The 22,368-nt window shown below is 38.8% G+C and overlaps 1 protein-coding gene and 2 pseudogenes across 2 annotated transcripts; all 3 read right to left on the bottom strand.

The window, feature by feature from the left end:
* Window positions 1-343: 343 nt before the first annotated feature.
* Window positions 344-22,366, bottom strand: Dynlt2 (dynein light chain Tctex-type 2). 2 transcript variants are annotated; one of them, XM_074070034.1, is made up of 4 exons: window positions 22,164-22,366; window positions 14,713-14,919; window positions 5,398-5,556; window positions 344-3,334 (listed from the first exon to the last, which is right to left on the bottom strand). In XM_074070034.1, the coding sequence occupies exons 1-4, from the start codon at window positions 22,275-22,277 to the stop codon at window positions 3,224-3,226; spliced, it is 591 nt and encodes a 196-aa protein (XP_073926135.1). In that variant the 5' UTR covers window positions 22,278-22,366; the 3' UTR covers window positions 344-3,223. The 2 variants fall into 2 exon arrangements, with proteins under 2 accessions (XP_073926135.1, XP_073926144.1); XM_074070043.1 differs by lacking the exons at window positions 344-3,334; window positions 5,398-5,556 and adding an exon at window positions 10,970-11,326.
* LOC109692862 (etoposide-induced protein 2.4 homolog) lies at window positions 11,968-14,702 on the bottom strand (annotated as a pseudogene).
* LOC141416275 (U6 spliceosomal RNA) lies at window positions 17,526-17,626 on the bottom strand (annotated as a pseudogene).
* Window positions 22,367-22,368: the final 2 nt, after the last annotated feature.

Genomic DNA, 22,368 nt, shown 5'->3' with positions numbered 1-22,368 from the left:
GCATCAGTAGATGGAAAGAGATAATAAAGATCTAGGCAGAGAGTAATGAAGAGGAGACTAAAAGTATAAAAATCAGTGAAACAAAGAGCTGTTCCTTGAAAAGATAAACATGATTGACAAACCAGTTAGCCAAATAACCAAAAGAAAGATGGAAAAGATGCAAATTAATAAAATTAGAGATGAGAAAGGTGATATCACAACAAATACCAATGTAATTCAGAGCATCATTAGGGAATACTTTGAAAACTTATATTCTAACAAACTGGAAAAGCTAAACAAAATGAACAAATTTCTAGATGTATGTGATCTATCAAATTTAAACCAAGAGACTATAAAGCATGTAAGCAGATCTATAATAAACAATGACATTGAAGCAATAACAAAAAGCCCCTCAACAAAGAAAAGCCCAGGACCAGATTCACTGCCCAATGTTACAGACCTTTAAAGAAGATCTACAATCAATGCTCTTCAACCTTTTCCATGAAATAGAAAGGCAAGGAACACTACTAAACTCATTCTATGAAGCCAGGATTACATTCATTCCAAACCTGAACAAGGAGACACACACAAAAAAGAGAATTACATCAATCTCTTTAATGAACATAGATGCAAAAATTCTCAAAAAAATATTAGTAAACGCAGACTCAACAACACATTAAAAAGCTTCATACACCATGATTAAGGGAGTTTCATTCCAGGGATGCAACAATGATTTGACATATGCAAGCCAATAAATATATTGTGGTACATAAACAGAATAAAGGATTAAAACACATGATCATCTCAATAATGCACAAAAACCCTCTGACCAAATTCAACATCCCTTAATGAAAAAAAGCCCTGAAGAAACTAGGAATAGAAGGAACATACCTCAGTATAAATAGCCTATCTGACATAAATCTGTAGCAACAAAATCAGGAACAAGACCAGGGCGTCCACTCCCTCTGCTCTTATTTAATATAGGCAGGACTTTGTATTCCCTCAAGAGGCAATTGAGAACACTGAGGCAGAGTGACGTGGTAATCACTTATGCTTCGAAGCTGATAAAGCTACCAGTTTTATTCATGAAGTGTGGGGATGAGACTTGGGGCAGAGAAAAGGTATTCCTGTTGGGTTTCCCCCCTGGTTTGTCCTTAGAAACATTTATGATAATATAAGTTGAGGTGCTTAATACCAGCCCCCGCCCCCCCAGTACAATGGAAATTCAGTGAGGTCAATGGCTTGCTCACCACAGTACAATTTGTATCTCTTACAGTGCCTGAAACATGGGAGTTGAAAGATGTCCACAAAAAAAATTAACAAAAGAATAAATGAAAGGAGCTGCTGAAACAGATGTAAAGACCCAAAATAGAGACATGGTGATAATGGAAAAGAGGGACTTTGAGCCACTTCAAACTATAGAATTTAACAAGCAATTAAATGGGGCCTGAGAAAAGGGCAAGTGAGTGCACAATGAAAGATAATTGGGAGGTGTCAAACCCAGTAAGAACAGGCAACACATTAGGACTCAGTGTACTCTGTGTACAGTGCTGGACAGCATAATTCTTTATATTACTCTCAGGAGAAAGATAAAACTCAAGTCTCCTGACAGTGTATTTTGCAACCCATTTGCCTGACATGCAGATGACAAAGGCACATTTCTTCATGTGACTTGTCTACGGCTTGTTATTACTAACTTTTCCAGTGGCCAAGGCCAGCAGTCAATAGCTCCTCTTCTGAACTCTTTGGGCTACAGCTGCCATACCTCTGCTATGTAGCATGGGATTTTTAGTCCTGGATTATCTGATCCTCTGCTTCAGATGTTAAACCATGCTTGCATGTCTTCCACAAATCACTCTGGCCAAGCTTTCATACATTCCCTAAGTCCATCTCCATTTGGATGTATTCAGGCAAAAAGTGGTCTGCTGTTCAACACTCACACACAGAAATAGCAACACCATCTCACTATAAAACAAAAATAGGAACACCTCCTCCTCCTTTCTCTCTTCAAGTCACAAATAACTCAATGAGCAAGTGAGTCTGACGGGTTTTTAATTGGATTGTAACTATGAAAAAAGTATTGATGATCACAGACCATCCACCTGCCTCCCCAAATCTACTTCTTGCTTCCTTGCTAGAAGAGTCCCCATTTGTACACTGTCCACTCTTCCCAAACTCTCAGGTCCTGTAGAGAAGGGGCAGCAGCATATCCCAGGAGGGCATGGTCACTTGTCTAGTCATGGGAACATGATCCAATTCTACAAAGTTAAACAAAGAGCAGGAAGATGGAAAGAACTTGGATCCTTCATTAAATACCTGGGAAATAAAAATTTCTTTATTTCTTTAAATAATTATGTTGGGTGTTTCAGTTTTTTCATCTAAAAGGCACCTAACAGACTAACCAATAGAAGGTTAACCCATTTCTAAACATTTTTATTGCAGAGGGAGGATGTTAACTAGGGAAGCACTAAATATATCAACACCTTTCCTTTCAACTTGGTGTTTCTTTTTAAAAGAACAGGCATGAAATATCAAAGACCATCCAAAATTCCTCTGCCCTTAGAAGTTTTCCAGAATGTATCTTGAATCTACTTCTACACTTTACAAGGTTTCAACTTCATTTCCTTCAGGAGTCCTAGTTTTCTTAAATCTAAAATGAATAATTTTCTTCTGTATTGTAATCTGATGAGAATTCACACACACATGCCCATCTTTTATACTACTCAGAGTAATATAATGTTAATAAATATTACTAGTAATTGTAAATGTAAAAGCTAGCTTTGACTTGTTTCTTTTTAAAAGAATTAAGAAGCTTCAATTGGGCCAGGCAAGGTGGCTCAACCTGTAATACTAGCTACTCAGGAGGCAGAGATCAGGATAGTGGTTTGATACCAGCCTGGAAAAAAATTATTAAGACCTGTCTCAACAAACTAGCTGGGCATGGTGGTTCACTTCTGTAATGCTGGCTACTGGGGAAGCATAGGGAGGAGGATCTCAGTCCAAGGCCAGTCCAAGCAAAATTCACGAGACCCTACCTGAAATACCTAAAAACGGAAAACATTGGGGATATGGTTCAAGTGGTAGAGTACTTGCCTAGCAAGTTCAAGGTTCTGAGTTCAAACCCCAGTACCGCAGAAAAAAGAAGACGCTTCAATTAAAGATAAGATAACATAGCTAATGAGCAATGAGTTTCCTTTATTCTAAGAATCTGGGAAGTGAGCACTGCTTTAGTACATCTAATGAGCTATTCACAATAAAGAGCAAACACCAAGACCAGTGCCACATAAGACTCCGTCTCATGTTTAGCTTCCACCCAGCTGTCCCATGCAACATCCCAGATCCATCTGCTGGCAATCTGTGAGAGAAATTTTAAAGGACCAAGTTTAGACTGACCATGATAGGACGTTATTTTAAAATCCACACTAGTTGAGTTTTTAAAATAGTGCTTTGGTACCTCAGAAAGTTGCATTTACAAAGACATAATTTGTCCAATTCTCCTTTTCATGAGAAGACTCAGGAGTGCTGCTGCTGGGTCCCAATTCTTCGCTGGAAGCCAGCAGCCACCTCAGTGTGTCTGGGGACTGTAGTGGGGTCTTGTAACTCTGCTTACAGAACCACTGCACTGTGTTAGAGACCACAGCAAGGAGCCCTGTTTGTCGCCCTTCACAGATACTTGGGACCTTGTGCAGCAGATGTGGCTGATTATACAGACAGGCTGTTATTCCTCTGCTCTACTGCAATGCCACACATGCGCCATCCATAGCCTCACTCTGTGGTGGAGCTAAAATGGGCTAAAATTCTCCATGGCTAGCTCTGTTTCCTCACCCCTTGAATATGAATTGGCCTTATGGCTTGCTCTGTCCAACAGAATGGGACAAGGTGCAGTTTTCAACAAAGCCATCCTAGGATTTGCAACACCTGTCCACACTTTTGTGGAACACTGTGCTGAGACTTCCACATAAGGAAGTCCACTGGATCCCCAGGAGGAGGATGGCTCACAGGTATTAGAACTCAGTGCCCCAGCCAGTGGCCAGCACCCCAATCAGACATAGGAGGGCCATGTGGCCCTCTAGACCCAGCTGGATCTACAGAAGGCTGAACGCACATCCGTGAGACCAGCAGAAGGGCAAGCAGCTGATCCAGGCTGAGCTCCTGCAGAATGATGAGCAGAGGTGTCTTTTGTTTTAAGCTCGTGAATCCTGGGTGGCTTATTATTAGATCATATTGGCTAATGGATATCCCACTCTGTGCCATGCCATGCTCCACTAGCTGAATGCAGCAACTGCACCTGTTATTAATCAAGCTCACCAAGCTCAGCCCTACCTCAGACCTTCGTAATGTAAGTTTTCCCTGTTTGCAACCTTCTCCCTCTGCCTGTCACAGTTGGTTCCTTCTTACCATCCTGGATGTCAGCTCAGCCACCTTTCCTTCACTGGGGAATTTCAAGCAACCACTCTGACATTCTGTCATAACACCCTACCTTAGATTTCTCCCTAGGGCACTTAATCACCATCTACAATTTTCCTGTTACTTTCCCATAGGAGCCAGGCGTGGGGTGTTGTGGAACTTCCCCAAAGGAGCCAGGGCTGTCTCTGTGGCTGAATCTTGTCACCAGCACCCCACTGCCTCCTCTGCCTCCCATGTCCTCTTCCTGTGTTTCAGTGTTCAAGTCCCTACCCCATGAAGCCTTAGGACTAAAAATACAAGCTTTTCATCACTTTTCTCTCCAGCTCTCACTTATCACCATCAACTCCCTAGATACTTACACAGCCTAGTGGTATCCTCTTTTTATTTATAAATAATGACAATAACCTTTCTTTTTATAATTACCTTAGTTTTAATAACCTTCAGCATTTATTGAATACTTCATGTTGCCATCTATGTTAAGAATTTTAATACAGATAATTTAATCCTCACATATCCAGGAAGTAGGTTTTATCACCCGATCTTGGAGATGAAAACCCCATGCTAAGATCACAGCAAGTGTTGTTCCCCCAACTCCTACCCAACTGTTAGCAATGCTCCTATCGTTTTGTTTCCTTACATTCTAGGCTGGCTGCTTTATTTCCTTGACTAGAATAAGAACTCCTTGAGACTCATGCCTCGTGTCTTATAATTCTTTACATTTTCCTCAGTACCTAACATACATTAGTGCCCCTAGTAAATTTACTGGTTAATTAACTTAAATGACAATGAATTGTCAATTCTGGTAGGTTTTATAAGAAACAGGATAACTATGCAATTTAGTAAGTTATTAATACCAAAACGCTACTTCTAGGCTAGTACTTTTCAACTAATTTTTAATAAAATACACATATTAAAAATGACTAGCACTTAAGAGGAACCTCAGGCCATTGCGTGCTCCCAATCACTCAGGAGGAGGCTCTAACCAGTGGTGCCAGGGCAGTGGGTACTTACATTAATTGCTTGACCAGCCTTTTGAACAAATAATACTTTTATAATGAACTTATAACGGTGGTACCCAAATTCTTTGATTGCTGCCAATATTTGGTCTGCCAATTCAAGTGACAAATGAGAGAAGACTTGGTCATCATAATTGACATCTTTAAGACTTTCCTTGAAAAAAATTCAGAAAAATATTTTAATTTTCAAATCAAATGTTTTCAATATAAAAAATCAAATAGAACACATGTCTAAATAATTCATACCATTGTTTTAAAAATACACCTATTCCTGAAAAAAGCATCAGATAAATTTTATGATTACTACTTCATTTTAATAACAATTTTGAGAAAAAAAATTAGTTTTAGAATTGTTCAATTGTCCTCATCCTCTACACATAAGCTGTAAATTTCAGGTTACTAAACTACTCTGCCAAACAATTACCTGGGAGACACAGGGGAATTTTAAAAGAAGCCTTCTGGAAATATATAGGTAAAGAAAAGAAGATTTTCTATGTATACATTTGTCAAAATTCAGGTTTGGGGTTTCCTAAAGCAGGTGCTACTTGGACTGTATGCTGGCTTTATGTTACTGCTGTCTTCCTCAGTCTCCTGAAGTAAAACCTGTTTCTTCTACCCTCTCCCTATGGCCTCTCATTCCATTGGAATGTGCAAAGTAAAATCAAAGACTTACTAAAAAAAAAATCATGCTTCTTAACAAGCTAATGTATCGCTTGGAGAAATGCACTTGGCTCACAGGTGATGATACAGGAATCTTCCTTACAAACTGTGAGCACCCTGGGCCACCTAGCGAGCACTTCACACATGACTAACTGATGCTGCCAGCATACACCCAGCCCAGTGCTCCTCTCTCTCTCTCTCTCTCTCTCTCTCTCTCCCGTTCCATTCTATAATCAATCTAGATTTACATCTAGTCTAAGGTATGGCATTTGACCTTGGCATTGACTTCCCAACAGTTGCCAACACTGTGGTTTTGCTTCTGAATCCAGGTCACTCTCAAGGTCATTTTCCCTGAGTATAAAGTCAACCTGAAGCAGGCTAAATTGGAGACATTGAGGCCTGGGGACAAGGAGCCTGGAGCTAAGAATAAATATGGTATTAATAGGTAACTTGAAGTCTCTTACTTCCCATTAGCTGGCCATACTTTTAATGGTTTGTACTAATGATTTTCCCTGAGCTCTGGATAAACACCTCCTGAGTAAATATCTGAAGAAAACATCTAATAAATCTCATCCTTGGACTAAAGGAGACCTTGTTAAAGGAAAATAAACATGGGATTTTCTGCCATAAATAAGTATCTCCTAAAAGAAAGCACCTGGCAGATCTCAACCATGTATCTATCACCTACATCGATTAAGGTGACCTGGTCTCTGGGAGGCCCAAATTTGTCAGTTATACAATTAAAAGAGGGTGGTCATAGAAAATGATTAAAATGCACAGAGCTAAGGACCTCTAGACCCTTCAACTGACTCAAGCCTTATAAACGTGCCTCACCCAGAGAACTCAGCACCCTTCTCATGTGACCGTATCTCCAGCTACTGACATGGGCTTTGTTTCCTGCTTTTCTAAATAAAACTTCTATAAACTTCTCACCTAACTAGGCTTATCCTTAAATTATTTTCTGTCACAGTGTCATAAACTTGGCCAGCACTGACTGATGCCATGAACCCAGTACCCCATGTCACAAGCTCGGCACCCCAAGTTAAAGTTCACAATTTTTGTGGGGCCTACCTGGGTGAACCCGTCGTGGTTCTGGTGACAAACCCACTGATTGTCTGTCTACTAACCTCCCATAGCACATGTGTTGACTGAAACCTTGACTTCAGGGCCCTGGGGTGGTTTCCCTAAACAAAGTTCTAATTAGTGGCAGACTTGGGTTATCTACACCCAGTGAAAGTTATGCTTGACAACTTTGTTCCCTAGTGTTTTTAGACAGGAAAATTGAGCATCTTTATCTTTGGTTGGATATTATCTTCTGATGACTTTAAGCACACAATTGACAGTTAAGCCCTAAGTACATAATTTTTTTACGTTCCGAGGCCTGACTAGAAAATAAATTCTTTAAGCCCAGGGAATTATCCTAGCTACTTCCAGATTTTCTGAAATTCCTCTCCTCAAAACCCCCCACACACTGTCCCTTTCCCTGTTTACCTCAAAACCTTTCCAGCCCTCTTGCCCTGGAGTCTTACTTTCTTTGGTTTTCCAGAGAACCCCATGTAAGGCCTTGATGGCTTTTCATATAAAATGAATAGGTAATAAACTGGCTACATTCTCCAAGCCTGCAGGATCACCTTCCTCTCCTCTCCTCCTTTTTGTAACTACTTACCCCCCCCCTCCACTCACCAGGGTCTTCTGGTTTGTCTAACAGATCCCATACCTTATCTACCAAAGTTCTCCTTTTAATAAACAATAAGGCCTGATACATAGGGAGATACTGACAACTTCCACTGACATATAGCATTTCTATGTCTGAAACTATTCAGTGTTCTCAGGACACAGTGGAAAATCCCTGGCCCTTGTATGATCCTTAGTCATCCACCCACATGTCCAATAAGCTGTTCTAGGCCTCATCATCCTCAGCACAATTCTTTAAATTATAGTTTGAAATCTGATACACACACACACACACACACACACACATATATTTGAGTTGCTGGAGATACACACACACACACACACACACACACACAATTTGAGTTGCTGGAGATTGAACACAGGGTCTTATGCAGTTTACTACTGAGCTACACCCCCAGTCCATATATTTAATCAATTTGAATTCAGCCTGTGTGCTAGTGTCAAGTGATAGAGATGTCCACAAATGTGCATGTTTACATCACAAATGCTTGCTGAGTGTTTATCAGAGAAGAAGGTAATTAATAATTATTATATTAAATTGAGTTTATTTCTTTATTCCTTGAAGCCACGAGCCATGATATGTTTGCTATAAGTCATCTGACAATTATTAGTTCAGAAATAATGGAGGGAGGTTGAAGGTAATATAAAGGATTAAAATATGCTACCCTAACACATGCCGCTTCATCATATTAATTACTTTGAGCCAAAGGCACTTGAGAAACAGAAGATGCAAATGGACGCCCTGGCCTTCCTTTTTCTTCCTGAAAAACAGGAGATAAAAACTTCCATTTCCTGTGCCAGGAGGAAGGAAGACATCTTATCACCAGGAACAGGAGAACCGCCTCAGCAAAAGCTGAACAAACCACCCTTGTTCAACTTACCTTACGTTCCTACCCACCCTTCTATAACTACCTGCCCTTTGCCCAAACCTCTTTGGTTGCACATTCACAATTTGCTACTCTACCCAAACTAGTATACAAGTATTTGACTCTTTGTCTCATGTTTTCTTGACTCTTGTGAAGGCTTCCATACACACATAAAAGTTACCAAAGTGTGTTAATTTCTATTTTGTCAGTTTAATTTTTAGGCTAGGTGGAAACCTTAGAAAGCTAGAGAAGTTTTATCTCCCCTTTTTTTGAGTCTCCTAAATATTCTTTGGTCCCTATATCATAGGGGGTCTAATAGCAAGACTTATTACGGTAAGAGAATATGTTTAAGTGGTTGGATAAAGTCAGCACTTAACTACCATTGTGGAAATAAAATTTTTAATGGACAATCCTTGTTCAACAAGTCACATGGTCTTTCAGTCACGTTTCCACAATTGTCTACCCTCTAATTATTCATTATCTTCTCGATAAACACTAATAACAAGCATTAGTGATATTAAGTGTATTTATTTTTGGTATGTCTCTCACTTCAGACAAAGAATGTCCTCTGGGAAGAATGTGCTTGCAAGATGTTGGCAGTGCCCAGTCAAGGGACTTGTGTTGCCATGCTGACCTTCCAGAAGACTCACTGCTCACTCACAACCTCTCAGAATCCCTGCCCAACAAGCAGCTATGCGTCATTCAATGAACATACAGACCCCTAGTACCAATCTCTAACTAGCTGGGCCAACTGAAGTTTGTCCAAAGCAAGTTTCTTTACCCACCCCATTGCTCTCCTTTAAACCTCAGTCCTCCTTCCCATGATGGGACCCTAGCTGTGTTTCTAACTGAGCCTGTAGCTCCTGATTGGCAAATCTATTCTATACCTGAATACAATTGTCTTTTTATTATTTTAACTTTGCTTATGATATCTTGGATTATACATTTAGGATACAAATTGCAAAACTGCAGTGCATTTTATCTTCCCTAACTTTTTCTTATAAAATATTTCAAAACTACAGAAAGTATGAATAATGTAATAATGACTACATGGACAATTTCATTTTGCTTCATTTACTTCTATGTACATGTTTTTAGTGTACCATCTGAAAAAAGGTTGTATTATGGACACTTCACCCCCAAAAATTTTAGCTTGCTGTACCAGATTTAGGTGCTGTACCAGATGTAGTTTTACTGCTTGAGCAAATCAGCAACTTCTTGTGTCTGTTACACAGCTACTGATATGACAGTTGCCTTTTTCTCTATACCTATCCACAAACACAGCAAAAGCAGTTTGCTTTTGGCTGGAAAAGGCGGCAGTACATTTTCCCTTTCCTACCTCAGGGGCACATCAACTATCCAGCCCCATGTCAGAATTTAGTTTACAGAGATCTTATCTTTCCCTTCCACAAGATATCACATTGGTCTGTTACACTGATGGCATTATGCTGATTGCACCTAGTGAGCATTTTGTAGCGATTACTCTAGAATTATTAAGGAACATACTTGTGTGTCAGATGGTGGAGATAAATTCAACTAAAACTTAGAGGCTTTCTACCTCTGAGGCGTGTAGACACCCAGTGGTCTGAAACATTTGAAACAGATATTCTTTCTAAGGTTAACGGTAAGTTGCTGCCTCTCCTATTGTAACCAGGATGACAAAAGGGAAAAACTTTTGCTGGAGCCAGCTCACATAGTGGACAGTTTAATCTGCTTGTTAATCAAGCTGACATTTTTTTCCTTTTTTGTCTGTATACTGGAGACCCCAGGGTTAACACCCTTTACTCTTCAAGTAAACCAGGCAGTCTTCTATCCCTTCTCTCTCTCTCTGACCACCAGAGAAGTAAACCTGTCAGCCAAGACATAACAGCTTCAGAGATGTTACACTAGGCACCAGGAGAACCAAGGCCAGTACCCATGCATTTCCTCACATGCTTAAACTGAGTCCCTGAACTCCTCTTTAATAAGGAGACATTTTCTCTCAGAAGGGGGTACAGTGACAGAGCTTCATCTGATGAATAATAAACCTTCTTCCTTTCTTCAAAAACCTTACTCTTATTATCTGTGAATTGACATTGACACAGGAACTGGCTTTCCAGTAACACTACAACTAAGAAAGGAGCACAATGCCTAGTAGGCCTCTTTGGATTTTGAAGGTAACAGATTCCTCATTCGTGTGTGTTACTCTGACCTATTTACCAAACGACACAAAAAGTTTCTAGTTTTTTTTTTTTTCTTAATGGGAAATCAGCTCGTTTATTTGTGACATTTTAAAATTGTACACGTTTTTGTTATCTGCCCTCCACATTCCTCTTAAAATGACATGAAATCATCACCAATCACAGGTTTAATGGATTTAAGTAAGTTTACCCCTTCAGTTCCTCTTTGCAGCACCCAGTATTCCTTTGAAATACCAGTCAGATCTGGCAGTGGCCAACAGTAAATTTCCATCTTCCATAGTTGAAAAGTTCAGGTTTTCTGAGCATTTTGTATTACAGTGGCACTTGTCCAGAATTGGTACCTCTCCATTGTTGGGAAACTAAATGTACCAATGAAAAAAATCTTTATTCTCTTCAAAGGGGAGAAAGAAAATTACTCCTTAATACCAGCTGATCTGGCTGTAAGGTCTTTCCTTCTGACTCATCTCTTCAGGCTCTTTTTCTCTTCTCTTTTGAAGTAGAGTAAGAGAGATCAAAACCTAACCTGAGTTATAAGAAACATAACATGATGGTTACAAAGGGAGTGTTGAGAAGCAAATGAGATAACACCTCTACCTCCCACATCCTATGTATGTGCTTCACAGAAAAACAACAAAAACAAGAAATCCACAAAATACAACAGCTAGAATTACAAAATCCATTCATCCAAAGATGCTAGAAGGCAGGAAAAAGAGATAGGAGGGTAAATGGCACAGAGAGAAAAACAAAATTTTTAAATTGATCCATGCACAGGGGCTGGCAAATGCTAGAAAATAGCTGCAGAAAAACCTGTGATCCTTTGAGACTCATGGTGGTAGTAAAAATCTACATACTAATGTCAAGAAAATTCTGCATTACCAGAAACAAAAATCCCAGTTCCTCAAAGTGAAGAGAAAATGCAGAGGGTTCTTGGCAAAGTGAGTTCTGCCTTTCCTGGCAAGGGGAGAGGAACAGAGAAAAGAGCTGGCACAGCCTCCATCCAATCCCACCCATCCCCTCTGGAGAGCAGGTGACTCTGTGGCCTGCAGTAGCCTTCAGTTTCACAGGAGATGGATATGGTGATGAGAACTTCTCTGCAGAGGTGGAGCTGCTCAGCGCAGACTGCAGGTAAACAGTCTTGTGGAAAGTCTATTGCTTAGGAAAACCTTAAGAAGAGGCGCAACTGGATAAGGTTTGCTTTTCTAGGAGTCTTTGCTTCATTAGTGCCATTCATGAATAAATGAAAGAGAATAGAGAAGAGGCAGCCACTGATAATGTATGAGGATTGCACTGCTGTGAGGAAAGCAAAGGCAAACCAAACCCAAAGTGGTAAGGCCAGTTCCTTTCTGTTTGACAACTGCTGGTGCATTTCAATCCCTTTACTGAAGCAATGATATTCAGAGCAGTACAGTGAGTAGAGAAGAACATACACAGCAAAGTAAGCAGCTGACAAACAAGATGGGTGGGAAAGAGATTCACAAACATCCTCTGGGCAAGAAAAAGAGCCTGTAGCAAAGACTGAAGAACATGTCAGCAATCATTTTGCTGTCACTAGGGAATGGATGAGCTTCCTCCCTGACAACTCAAATGCCAGGTCTGCTGTACCTTGAAACTGAATGGCATTCACAACTTTGCTAAGCATAAACAAGGGGCACACCACAGAACGCTGAAAAGTGATGTGAGGAGAATTCTGGCCACGACCAAACATCTCCATGTGGTGATGGATCAACAGTAATTGGGCTGTTACTGACTGAAGCACAGGATTATACCTCATCCGTCTCCTGCAAGACTGAACCATCCCAAGAACAGCACTGGAAAATTTTACTACTAATACTGGGCTCATTCTGTTTCTGCTGTATATTCTGGGCTCTCCACTGTGCCAGGACACTTACTTGCCCTTCAACGCTGTTCCTCTCTTTGGCTGGATTTGAGCATCTACCTTTGAAATGGTACAAATACCCCAGAGTCTGATTCCTCTGCCAAGGTTCTGGAGAAAGGTTTTGACACTCTCAGCCATCTCTTCGCTACCCAGGCCATCAACCCGCAGCTCTGCAGCTCCAGCCAGGAACCGGCCTCCTCCACGCTTGGCTGCCCACTCCTTCAGGGTGCTCCCAGGGTCCTGGCCTCTGCACGCATTTAAATGTTTTTTTTTTTAATGCAGCCCAGACAAAATTAAGGCTCTTCAATAGGTCCAGGCTTCTGCAAGATACTCTGCTGCTTAGGCCATATGATCCAGAAGACCAGTGATGCTTGAAGTGTAGTGGCAGGACGGGATGGTGTTTGGAGCCTTTGGGAGGCCCCTGAAGGAGAATTGTAGCAAAGCCTTATGGATTTTGGAACAAGACCTTACTAACATCTGCAGTTAACTACACCTATTTTCAAGATATGGTTCTTGGCCTGCTGCTAGACCTTTGTAGAGACTTAATGCTTGACTGTGGGCCATGAAGTTACCAAGCAACTTGCCCATCATAAACTGGGTGTTATAAGACCCACTACAAAAATTTTTGCTTTCTGCACCCACATTATGTTGTACTTGTCTGGAAGTTTTAGTTTCAGAGGGAGGAATGTTTTCACTGGGAGATATAAAATGGTTCCATTGAATTAGAAGATATGACTGTGACCTGGACACTTTGAGCTCTTCATATCTCTGAACCAGCAGGCAAGGAAGGAAGTTGTTTTATTGACCAAGGAGACTGGTCCTAACTATCAAAGGAAAATTGGATTACCACTCTACAATGGAGTAACAAAGCATATGTCCGGAATACAGAAGATCTTTCAGTCTGTCTCTTAGCATTACCATGTCCTGTAATTAAGGTTGATGGAAAACTACAATAATTCAGTTTGGACAGAACTATGAATGGCTCAGACTCTTGAGGAATGAAAGTTTAGGTCACTCAGCAGGTAAAGAATCCTGGCCAGGTAAAGAACCTGCTGAAGGCAAAGAGTAGAAGGTAGTTTTAAAAAATACCAGCTACAATCATATAACCATATAGGAGTTGCCATGAATATTTCCTTCTTATCTGAATATATATGTGAACATAAACATACAATAAGTGAATGTATTTCTTTCCTATCATTATCATTTAACATAAAACTACCAACTTTTTATCAGTATTAAAGTATTGCTAATTTTACATCATAGTATTTTAAGTTAGTATGAAGTAACTATAGTTAACTCAAAAGAGTAACCATCACTCAAGGACTTTGCCTCTTCTTTTGGGGAAGGGATTAGTACACTACTCACTTGTATGCACATTAATGTTATCCTACTAAGTAGAATCTTGACCTTGTTATTGCCTTTACTTGGACATTGCTTGTTTTAAGGAGAATTGGATGTGTGGTCATCTGACAAGGAGTGAGACTTGTGATAATTGGTTTGACTGGGATAAGGGGCAATGCTTGGTAAAATGGCATGTCTGGTTGTGTATGTGAAGGTGTTTCCAGAAGAGATTAGCAAACATATGAATCAATAGACTGAGTAAAGATCACCCTCACCAAGGTGAGTGGATATGATGCAGTCTGAGGGCCTGAATAGGATGCAAGGGGAGAGGAAGAGTACATTTTTTTCTGAGGTGGGACATCTGTCTTCTCCTGTGCTTAGACATGAGTGTTGAGGTTCTTAGACATGTAGACTTGCACCTGGACTTACACCATCAGCCCCCTGGGTTCTTAGGCCTTTGGATTCTGACTGAATTATACCACCAGTTTTCCTGGTTCTATAGCTTACACAAAATAGACTGTAGGACATTTTGACTTCTATAATTGCATGGACCAATTCCTGTCATTTCTTCATACATATGACATGCAATATGTCTATGATATACAATCTATTGGTTCTGTTTGAGCAGGGCCTTCCAAATGGTAGGCAACCGTCACTCTGTCACTGAGCTACACTCCCAGCCCACAACCTACCTTTAGTATCTGTTGGACTTTAGCTTCTACTGAATTAGCTTGGAATTTCTTCAGTGGCTCCATTCTGTACGAATTAGCGAACTTCAGTTTTGCCAGGGCGCTCTTCCACTCTTTGCCCATTTCGGCAATTGAGTCATCAAATGGAGGTTCCACATACTGAATGTCGTGAACAGACTCTCTCAGTCTTTCTCTTAAGATCTGTGCGTACTGAAGGAGACACTCAATTTTAAACTGTAAAGTGCAACTGCACATTTGAGACTCGATACGGGAGAGCAGAGCTGACACAAACCTTGTAAACCTGTTACAACAGACTTACATGAAAATGTAGTCATTAAACCCTAGACTTACTCCGAACTATCAACTTGGTAAAGAAGGAAAAGGACCTATCAGACATATATATACAAATTTGTGTGCATCTATTCAGAATATATATAGAAGATCCACAAGAACCTGAAACATGAGTGGCCTCCAGAGAGGGCAACTGAGTGGCTATGGGATATACATGTAAGGACAACCTCTCATGTTCCCTACCCTGAAGTTAAGAAAACACGTTTAGGCAACACATTCTTAAGTTGAATAAAATAACAAGTGTATTGACTTGGTGTATACATGCATACACATGCATGTACGTGCACACCCACACACATTCCCTGCTATCAGTCCATGCTTTGGGCTTGGAATATTCATTGTGTGATACCCAACATGCATTAAGGAAATATTGTTTTAAAGCTTAATACATTCTAGCCTTGTTTTACATATTAAGAGAAAAAAATTTCAGTCTTTCAACATTTAATGATTGCTGTGGGCTTTTCATATGACTTTTATTATAGTGTGGTAGTTTCTATTCCTGGTTTGTTTAATGTTTTTGTTATGGGAAGGATGAATTTTGTCAAATGATTTTTCTTCATCAATAGAGATAATTAAGTAGCTCACTGTTTCACCTTGTTTATCTAGTATATTACACAGGTTGATGTTCATACATCCACCTGTATCCATGCATTCCAGGAATAAATCCTACTTGGCTGTAGTATATAATCCTTTGTATATAATACTGAATGTTAGCATTTTGTTGAGGATTACTGAATCAATAGCCATAAGGGATATTGGTTTATAGTTTTTTTCTTGCAGTCTTTGGTTTTCATAGCATAGTAATGCTGACCTCATAAAATGAGAAAGTACTCCCTTTGCTTCTATCTTCTGAAAAGTAGTGTAGAAAATTGGTATAAACTCCTACTTAAACATTTTGTAAAATTCACCAATGAACGCATCTGCTTCTGGTGCTTCCTGTTTTGAAAGCTTACTATTGGCTCAATTATTCAATTAAAAATAGACAAGAGGCCTCTCAAGATTCTAGCTTTCTTTCTGTGTGAGTTCTGGCAGACTGTCTTTCAAGGAATTGTTCTAATGCATCTAGGATATCAAATCTGTGGACACACAGTTGTTTATAATACTTTTAAATCACTTTTGATATTCATAAGGTATCTGTAGTGACATCTGCTTTTGCATTTCTGATATTCACCATTTATGTCCTCTCTTTTTTTCCTGGTAAACCGGCTTAGATGCTCATCAATTTTATTGACTTTTCCCATAGAAACAGCTTTTGGTTTTGTCTATTTCTTGTTTTCAATTTCATTTATCTTCTTTTTGCAGGGCCTCATACTTGTTTGGCAAGCACTCTAACACATTTGCCAGTCCCCAGTCTTTAAAAATTTTTGATTGTCATTTGCCTCAAAATATTTTTTAACTTCTTGACACTTCTTTGGCTCACGTGCTCTTGAGAAATGGACATTTTCAAGGTGAGTTTCTATTATTAATTTCTAATTTAATTCCACTGTGATCTGAGATAATTGTTCTGACTTCTATTAAAAAGAATTTTAAGGTGTTTTATGTCTAAAACGAGTTTTTAATATTCTCTGTGAGCTTGAGAAGAATGACAAAACTGTTGTTGAACAAAGTAGTCTATAAATGCCAATTACATTCAATTGATTGATGGTGGTGTTGAGTACAAATATGTCTTTTATTTTCTGCCTGATGAATTTGTCCTTTTTTTCCTTTGTAGTGCTAGGGATGAAACCCAGGGCTTCACCATCTTAGTGCTTTACCACTGAGCCACACCCCAGCCCTGGCCATTTTTTGGTAGAGGTGTACAGACATTTGTCACTATGTACTTCTTTAAATTCTATCAATTTTTGCCTCTTGTATTTTAATGTAGTGTTGTTAGTCAGATACCTGTTAAAAAATGCTATGTCTTCTTGAAGAACTGGTCCCCTTACCATATGTAATGCCTCTCTTTATCCCTAATAGCTTTGAAGTTTGCTTTGTTTGAAATTTAGCATGGCATACCTTTCTCCATCCATTTAATTCATTTTTATTTTTAAGGTGGGTTTATTGTAGAGAACATAGTTGAGTCTTATTCTTAATCTGCTCTGACAATTGCTATCTTTCTTAAAATTTATTTATTAATTTACTGGTATTAGGGATGAACTCAAGGTTTTGCACATACTAGGCAAGCACTCTATCACTGAACTAAAATCTCCAGCTCTTATTTTATATATTGAGACAAGGTTTTTCTACATTTCCCAGGCTGGCTGGCTGGCCTTGAAATTGCAATCTAGCTGTCTTAGACTCCCAGTAAGTGGGATTACCGAATACACCACCACATCCAGCTTGATTGCTGCATTTAGACTGAAGATTCAAAGTGATTACCGATACAAGTTATAATGATGCCTGCTATTTGTTATTCTTCCTTATTTGCTGCCCTTGTCCTTTGTTCCTACTTTCATTTGCTATTCTTTTCTGCTGATTATGGTTTTTTAAATATGGAATGCTTCACGAATTGTTTCATTCTTGTGCAGGGACCATGCTAATCTCTGTATCATTCCCATTTTAGTATATGTGATGCCTAAGTGACCACCCTATCGTGGTTTTAATTGAGGATTTATTATGATTCCATTTCTCTACATTCTTAGAATATCAGTTGTACTTCTATTTCTTTTTGGTGGTCACCCTGGAGTTTGAAAATACGCATTTACAACTAATCCAAACCCACTTTCAACTAACATTACAATGTTTCATGGATAGGATAATTTGTCACAAAAATAATTCTAATTCCTCCTCCCATCCCTTTAATCATTGTTGTCATTCACCTCACTTATGTATAAAGCACACATAAGCAAGTATGCACACTTAACATGTATTCATAAGCACATACAATCACATGTATCATCCTTATTTTGAACCATTACCTACTACATCAATTTGCTTATTCTTTGATGTTCTTCCTTTCTTTATGCAGATGCAAATTTCTGACTACATTATTTCCCTGCAAGGCAGGTTTACTGGCAATAGGTTCCACTAATTTTTATTTTTTCTGAAAAAGTCATTTTTCTTTCACATTTGAGGGTTATTTTGGAGGGTACAGAATTTTAAAGAAAATTGAAAAAATAAAGAAAAAAGAAAAGAAAAAGGGAATTTTAGGTTGGTAGTGTTTTTTTCCTCTGAATATTTTCAGGCCACTCTATTTTTTATTGCATTGTTTCTGAGACGGTGGGTAGAATTATTTTCTCCTCTATAGGTAAAGTGTTTTTGCCCTGGTTTCTTTTTGGATTTTTCTGCATCTTTAATTTTTGTACTTTGAAATTATATGAATAGGCATAGTTTTTGTTTTGTTTTGGCATTTTTTTCCTGCTGTGTGTTCTCTCATCTCCCTAGATCTATGACATGGTATCTAATATTATTCTCTGTTGTTAAGTATTTATTTATTTATTTAATTCATATGTAAATACAATGTTTGGGTCACTTATAACTCCTTTTCCCCGCCCCCTCGCTACCAGGCAGAAACTATTTTGCCCTTATCTCTAATTTTGTTGAAGAGAGAGTATATGCAGTAATAGGAAAGATGAAGGGTTTTTGCTAGTTGAGATAAGGACAGCTATACAGGGAGTTTACTCACATTGCGTTCCTGTACATATGTGTTACATTCTAAATTAATTCTTCTCAAAAGTATTTAAATACTCCTTCTGTTCCATTTTCTCTGCTATTCACTCCCATTATGGGTAATTTTCATCTTTTGAGGCTGTTCCACAGCTCCTGGGTATTCTCCTCTTCCTTTTCAGTATTTGTTCTTCTTTTCATTTTGGATGTTTCTATTGATATATACTCAAGATCAGATTCCTTTCTCACTTGTGTCCGGCCTAGTAAGAGGCCTATTAAAGGCATTCTTCATTATCAGTTTAACATTTTTTGGTTCTTTTTCAGGATTTCATCTTACATTGTTCATGGTTCTTGTATGTTATTTTGTCAGATAGACTCTGGCTAATTTCCCCTAAAGGCAGATCTTGTTAAGAACAGAGTGCTCTAATTACAAAATGCATCCCCCCACACTCCTTGCCACAAGTCTAAAGGGATTTTCTGTAATATTTATTGTGGGAACCTGTTTCAATTACTGGAGGTAAAACTTAGAAAAGCTGGGGAGTGGCATCCTATGACTGAGTCCCTGTGGGGTTTTTAACTCTTAAGAATTCAAAACACCTAACCTCTAGCTATTCATCAACTATATTTTAGGTTCTAATATCCTGGTTTGGGGTTGTAGTTTCTGCTCTGGTACATTGTGACTCTTCTGTATAGGTCACTAGGGAATAGCAACCTGCTCTCTGATCTTACTTAAGGATCTTAGAAGATCTTTTCAGTTTAGCATTTTACTTGTTAGGATGGAGTAGTGACTTCAACTTCCTTACAACAAGAACTAGAAATGGGAATTTTTACCTTTGTTTTTGAAAGATTAGTTTTAGTGAGGTATAGAATTCTAGGTTTTGTTAGTTTAGTTCAGTAAAGATGATTGATGCTGCAATGCTTCCTGACTTACATTGTTTCTGATAAGAAGCCTACTATTTGCTTTCTCTTTTCTAGTTAGTTACCTTTAAATTTTTAACATAATTATTTCAAGTAAGTCTTTGCATAATTGTCTTCACGTTTCTTCTGCTCAAAACTCAATTTTCTTTGGTTTATAGTTTCATATTTGTAAATTTCTCATCTATTATTTCTTCAAATATTCTTTATCTGACCCACCATGTCCTCTCTTTTTTGGGGACTCAAATCAGAATATTATTAAACCACCTGAAGCTACAGGAATGCCGCTAATATTCTTTCAGGATTTTTTTTTCTACTTTTCTGAAGTTTCCTAATTCTTCTGCTGTGTTGAATCTGCTATCAACTCCATTTAGTACATACCATCTTGGACGTTGTTTTCATCTATAGACATGTGATTCAATCTTTCTTTACATTTTTAAATATGTGGGATACAATCGATTTATAACATATTATGTAACTGCTTTAAATTTTGAAAATTATTATAATAAACTTTATCACACTACTTTGGTGAGCTTTCATATTACCTTTGTGTCATTTCTGGGCCTGTTTTTATTTTCTTTTAATTTTGGCTTGTATATTCCTGTTTTTTTTATAGGTCTGCCAATGTTTAATTAGAACCCAGAAACTGTATTTTACTGACTTATATGCTGCATATTTTTGTATTCCCAAAAACATTCTTGATCTTTCCTCTAAGATGTAGTGATTTAGAATTTAAGCCTTCCCAGCTTTGCTTTTAAGCTTTGACATGCCACACCAGAGGTTTCTACATGTTTTTTTCTCTACCTTTTCTTTAGCTTAAGCATTACACTTCTTGACACTTCTACCTATATACTAAGAAGAAAGCCTTATGATTATCATGGTTTTCCTCTTTTATTGGTGAAAGCAAAAATTATCTGGAAGTCTAAGAATTTATTTTCTCCTTCTAGGTGTTTTTTTTTTTTTTTTTCCTTCCTCTCTCTCTCTCTCTAACCTTTGTAGTTTCCTTGCCAGGTGCATTGATGGGCTAAGGTGGAGACTCAAGTGAAACCTGCTGCACATCCTGCAACTGCTTGGGCAGCCCTGTCCTTTCCTATACTCTACTTTACAGTGTCGTGATATATTGACTTACCCATACTCCCAACTTTCTCAACTAAAGACAGGCTGAAGCAGTAGAGTACCTTCTGTGCAAGCATGAAGCACTGAGTTCAAACCCCAGTCCCATAAAAACAAATACGGAAATTATCAACTACTTGAAAGTTACAAATAACTCAGTGTATTCAGTGTCCACAGGTTTATTTAGTGAGTATTTATGGGATTATTTTTTAGTTTCTCAATAACTGGCCAATTCAAATTTCTTACCTCTGGAAGCCTAGATTTTAAAGACAGATATGATGATCACATCCATATCAAATAAGCTTTTTTTGGTCTATGTCTCTTCAGTCTCAGATTTTAGCCTACATGCCTCATTTTGACAAGGCTCATTCGATTTCCAAGATCACTTCAGACATTTAGTAGGCAGTAAATTTATAGAAGTCAACCTTGTCAGAATCAGAGAACAGAAGTTTCTCTTTACTGCTAGTGAACTGTTACTCAGACTTTAACACAGCACAGTGTTTGGGAACATCTAGTCACGAGGTTAAGTTAGGTTTGTAGCACATTCTGCTTTTTCCTAGCTGTGTAAACTTGGCCCATTTACTTTTCTTCTAATGGATTATTCTGTTAACTATAAAAGAGACATTAGAACCTGTAATGTTGCCTATTTTTCTGTTTCTTTCTTTTTTCTTCAGAATTCTCTTTTAGTTATTTGGGAATGACCTTGAAATATTTTACTGTGTTCAAAATTTTGTGCCTGCCTGTCATTCCTGGTTTCATTCTACTAATCGATCATGGGTCCTATAAAGTAGGTACGAAGAGAAACAACTACAGATTAGTGGATCACAAGTCCCACAACGCAGGTTCTACTCTGAGGTCTTCGACAACTTTGTACCTTTGGATAATTATTTTTCTCTAAAAGTCTCAATAAAAGACTGAGTCTTGATTACATTAATGGTTTCCAAAATGTGATTATATAAAAATACTGGCAGTCTACCATCACCAAAACTGAATGCCTTTTCCATTAATATCAGACAAATCAACAGAGTATTTAACTTTTTCCTATATTCTTCAAATGCCAAGATTGCTGATACTTTTGAAAACTCAAAACATTTCATTGTTTTGCTTGGCATGTTAGATTTTCATATATATATAAATACAGATGCATATGATACATATGTATGTACACACACACAAAGATGTGCATACACTGTGTCGTGTGTAGAAAAAAAAAGTTACAGTATTTGATTATTCTTCGGAAAAATGCAAGCTGAGTAATTTGAGAAGAACTGAATATCTTGCAAAAACTTTCTACCAGTTAACACAGGGTTCCATAAACTTAACTAAAAAGCCCTCAGCACCCAAGTCAAGGGTATTGTGTTCAGTTTCGTACGTGGAGGAAACGGGAAAAGGGAAAGGCAAGCCTTTCTTCCTTGGCTCTGGGGTGCTGGGCGACGGGGGGCGACTTGGGGTCTGGGCAGCCTGTAGGGCCCTCGCAGGCTCGCACTCACTGACTCCTTCTCGAACATGCTAGGCCTTCTGTCTTTCCGAGGCGTGGACGGCGCCGACGGCGGCGCCGGGGACTGGTTCGTGGACGGCTTTGCGCCTCTGCCTCGCTTCTCCATCTGGCTCTGCTCGGCTGTCCTCAACACCACGACCCCACTTTCCTCGGGTTGCCAAACGCTTCAGACGCCTCGCGCAAGAGCGTGCTTCCGC

This window comes from Castor canadensis, chromosome 1 (assembly GCF_047511655.1).
Source record: "Castor canadensis chromosome 1, mCasCan1.hap1v2, whole genome shotgun sequence".
In the NCBI taxonomy this organism is placed as follows: domain Eukaryota; kingdom Metazoa; phylum Chordata; class Mammalia; order Rodentia; family Castoridae; genus Castor; species Castor canadensis.
Note: the sequence above shows the minus strand (reverse complement) of the source record. Positions and strands in the feature narration are given on the sequence as shown.

Coding starts and splice junctions, on each gene's coding strand:
- Dynlt2 (XM_074070034.1), bottom strand. CDS start 22,277: ATGGAGAAGCGAGGCAGAGGCGCAAAGCCGTCCACGAACCAGTCCCCG. Junction 5,557..14,712: donor AAGTCCAACAGATACTAAAG/GTAGGTTGTGGG, acceptor ATTTTTTTCAAG/GAAAGTCTTAAAGATGTCAA. Junction 3,335..5,397: donor AGGCTGGTCAAGCAATTAAT/GTAAGTACCCAC, acceptor TTTCTCTCACAG/ATTGCCAGCAGATGGATCTG.